General features: G+C 62.7%; 1 protein-coding gene across 1 annotated transcript in view; it reads left to right on the forward strand.

Moving 5' to 3' along the window:
• Window positions 1–3,723, forward strand: part of LAMA5 (laminin, alpha 5) — a gene marked incomplete at its 5' end in the record, with an annotated part of 42,991 nt that overhangs the window by 38,222 nt on the left and 1,046 nt on the right. The window contains 11 exon segments of the mRNA XM_009700488.1: window positions 277–409; window positions 694–834; window positions 1,057–1,187; window positions 1,270–1,437; window positions 1,533–1,665; window positions 1,805–1,962; window positions 2,085–2,271; window positions 2,565–2,717; window positions 2,836–2,995; window positions 3,103–3,233; window positions 3,337–3,427. Of these exon segments, the coding sequence (XP_009698790.1) occupies window positions 277–409; window positions 694–834; window positions 1,057–1,187; window positions 1,270–1,437; window positions 1,533–1,665; window positions 1,805–1,962; window positions 2,085–2,271; window positions 2,565–2,717; window positions 2,836–2,995; window positions 3,103–3,233; window positions 3,337–3,427 (1,586 nt within the window).

A 3,723-nucleotide genomic window follows, 5' to 3' on the forward strand; every position in this document is an offset into this window, starting at 1 on the left:
TGAGTCTCGGGGGGACAGGTTTTCTCTTATTGTCCATTGTGGGTGTGAGGATGGGACGTCTCCGTCTCTGGTGAGGGATGAGGTGCTGGTGGGTGTCACTGAGCCCTCCTTTGCCATGTTGGGTGCTTTGGAGCAGGCTTGTACCTGAGGCACTGGAGATACCTGTGGCCATCACGGGTCCTTCCCAGGCACTCTGAAGGGCTGCAGGGCCAGATCCTGCCCAGGGCCAGATCCTGCCTGGGGCTGGCCTGGCAACACCACCTGCTTCTCCTGCAGCTTGAAAGCGCTCTTCCCCACGGGTGGGTCCATCCGGGGCTGCATGAAGGGCTTGAAGGCTCTCGGCAAATACGTCGACCTGAAGCGCATGAGCACCGTCGGCGTGAGCTACGGGTGCACCTCGGACCTCCTGGTAAGCACAAAGCCCTGGCAGCCTGGCTGTCATGCTGGGGAAAGGGTCTGTCAGGGAAAGGGAGCACAGGGCCCCCAGGACAGGTCCGATCTCCCCTCGTTCACACAGAAACACGCATAAAACCCCGAGGTCCTTGGTGCAGAGGGGTCATGGTGAGGTGCTCTGTGTGGCTGGCCATAGCACCGGCCAGACCCAGTGAGGACCTGAGCACCTTGGTCATCCTCCCAGCACCCCTGCAACACCAGGGCCAGGCTCTCACCTTGCCTCCATGGTGTCCCTCACAGGTGGCTCGCTCAGTCAGCATCCATGGCCATGGCTACCTGACCCTGGCCCTGAAGGATGTGCCGGGGCTGCGGGACTTCTACAGCGGCTTCAGCTTCCGGACGAGCCAGCGCGAGGGACTGCTCTACCACCACACCACCCAGGTGGGCACCGGCAGTGCTCCTGGGTATCCCGCAGCGGGGCAGAAACATTGGCCCCTGCTCTGGGGATGGTGCTGCTGCCCCTTGGGAAAGAGGGCGTTTTGGTGGGGCCAGGGGGTGAATCCACAGTGAGAGCTGCGCCCCGAGTTGCTGGAGGGCAGTGGGGAAACGGGCCCTTCCTTGGGGTTCAGCTGCCGAGCAGCAACGGGGTGATGCTTTCTGCAGGAGGGGACGTGCTGGGTGTCCCTCCAGAGGGGCCAGCTGGCCTTGAACCTGCTGGAAACTGAAGTCACCACGGAAAATGCCTATGCAGATGACAGGACCCATTACGTGGCCTTCTACAGCGATGCCCGTGGGTACGTGTCCTGGCGGTGCACAGGGCATGGGGTGCCAACGGCCACGGGAACCGGCTCAGCCCATGCGGCTCATCCCCCGCAGGGTCCGGCTGTACGTGGATGATGAACTGCAGGATGCTGCGGCAGGTGCTGGGCCCAGCCGGCGGCAGCGACGGCAGGACGGGCGGCGGTTCTTCCAGCTTGGGGGTTCACCGGAGCCAGGTGCCCTCAGCAACATCACTGGCTGCATCGGGAATGTCTTCGTCAAGCGGTGAGCATCTCCATGCTGTTTCCAGAGAGCAGGGCTCAGCCCCTTCCCACCTCCCAGCTGGCCCGGTGACAGGGACCTCTTCTCCCTGTGTGTAGGATATCAGAGCCACAGATGGTGGTGGACCTGCAGCAGAACGTGGAGAGCGTCAACGTCACCATGAGCTGTCCCTGGGGTGAGCAGCCGCAGCAGCTCAGAGTCACTCGGAAGAAGGACAGGCGGAAACCCAAGGTACCAGCTGCTGCCAAAACCCCACATCCTCTTCCTCGTCCTCCTCAGATACCACCATCACCCACTTACTGAGCGCTTCTACCCTGTGACACCCACAGGGATGCTCCCCTCACTCCATTCCTTGGTGCATCTTGTGTAGGTGCTGGGCAAGCCTGCCTCGAAGGACCGCCGCCATGATCAGGATGGGTTCTGCCGACTGAACCCACAGCCCCGCGCAATCAGGGGCACCTTCCGCTTCGGGGGTGCCCTGAGCAGTCGCTGGGAGTTCGAGGAGATCCCACCCTCCTTTGGGCAGAGGTGAGGCTTACCCCGTGCCCACCCCTCACAAGCTTGGCTCCGGGGACCCTCACTTGGAGGGCAGGTGTCCTTTGCAGTTGTGGGTGAGCAGGATGCTCTCAGCAGCCCCCCTGTCCCTGCAGGTCCCATTTCTCCCTGGAGGTGAAGCTGGACTCCTCCAGCGGGCTGCTCTTCTACGTGGCGGGCGAGCGGGGCACCTTCATGGCTCTCTTTGTCTCCAACGGGCGCTTTGTCTTCCTGGTGGACATTGGCGGGCACCGGCTGCGCATCCGCAGCAAAGACAAGTACCGCGACCGACGGTGGCACACGGTGAGCAGAGGGTCAGGGCTCGGCGGGACCTCCCCGAGCCACATCGCTCCCCCCCTGTGCCAGCCAAGTGCCCCTGCAGGGGTGAGCTCGGCGCAGCCCTGTTTTGGCCATCGCTTCCTAGTTGCCCACAGGACACCCCACCCGTGATCCCACGGGAGCAAAAGGGACAGCAAAAAACACAGCCAGGGCTGGCTGAACCTCCGAGCTGAGGTCTCCCTTCCCTGGGCACAGCCCTGGCGTTCCTCCCAGCCCGGCAAACCCCCAGCCCTGGCACTGACCCTTGGTCTTTGCAGGTCTTCTTCAGCAGAGACCAGAGCCGAGCCCAGCTGGTCATCGACGGGCTGCGAGCCCAGGATGCTGCAGTGGCCACCGCAGGGGTCTTTGTGGCCCAGACCCCCTTGTATGTGGGGGGCATCCCAGCTGGAAAAGCCAAGGCTCACATACCGGTAAGGGCTTGGTCCCGTGGCATCGCTCTGTGTCTGCCAGTTCCCAGTCCGGTGGCATCACCCCATTCCTGCCAGTTTTTGTCCCCTCTGTGCTCACTCCTGTGGCCTCTCTCTGCAGGCTGCGTCAGCCTCCAGCTTCGATGGCTGCCTGAGGAACCCACAGCTGGACGGGAGGCCCCTGGGTCCCCCCTCACGCACCTTCGGGGTGACGCCGTGCTATGAGGGCGCACTGGAGAGCGGGGTCTTCTTCGCTGCGGATGGCGGGTCCATCGTCCTAGGTACCCCACGGCAGCTTGGGCTGACTCCCACGGCCCTGGGACTGGGAGGGACACATCTCATGGGAGGTCCCTTGTCCCTCTCCTGACCAGTGGCATTTCTCTTCCAGCTGATGCAGTGGTGACCAAGCAGGAGGTGGAGGTGACACTGCAGGTCCGTCCCCGCAGTGCCTCCGGCCTCATCTTCTACATTGGCACTAGGAGAAGCCACCACATCCTGCTGTACATGGAGGAGACAAAGGTAGTGGGAGGGTGGCTTCCCCACAGGTTTTCAGAGGCAGCAGCTATCTCCTGCCCATCCCACTCAGCTCCCTGGGCTCTAACGGGTTTGTCTCACCCACCAGGTCACTGTGAGAGCGAACGCTGGGGCTGACGAGTTCTCTGCATCGGTGACATGCCCATCTCTCTGCGACGGGCAGTGGCACACCATCGCAGGTGAGGTGACAGCCAGCACTTGGCTCTGGGACGCTGCTCCACTCCTGCTGCTCGGCCCACAGCTCCTGGGGGGAGCCCAGGGCCTGTCCTTGGGTATTTAAGGCCCAGCTCCCACCTGTATGCACTTAATTTGGAGATTGTAGCTGCCATTAAGTCATTTCCTAATTACTAAGAGTCCTTGCCTGACCTTGTTAGTGCTGTCAGATCTGGTGGGCAGGAGAGACGGGGTGTTTCCCCAGGTCACGGAGCAGCCGGCGAGGCCGGGGATGTCCCACGGTATCGGCTACATCCCGGGG

This window comes from Cariama cristata, unplaced genomic scaffold (assembly GCF_000690535.1).
Source record: "Cariama cristata isolate BGI_N322 unplaced genomic scaffold, ASM69053v1 scaffold3140, whole genome shotgun sequence".
NCBI lineage: Eukaryota > Metazoa > Chordata > Aves > Cariamiformes > Cariamidae > Cariama > Cariama cristata.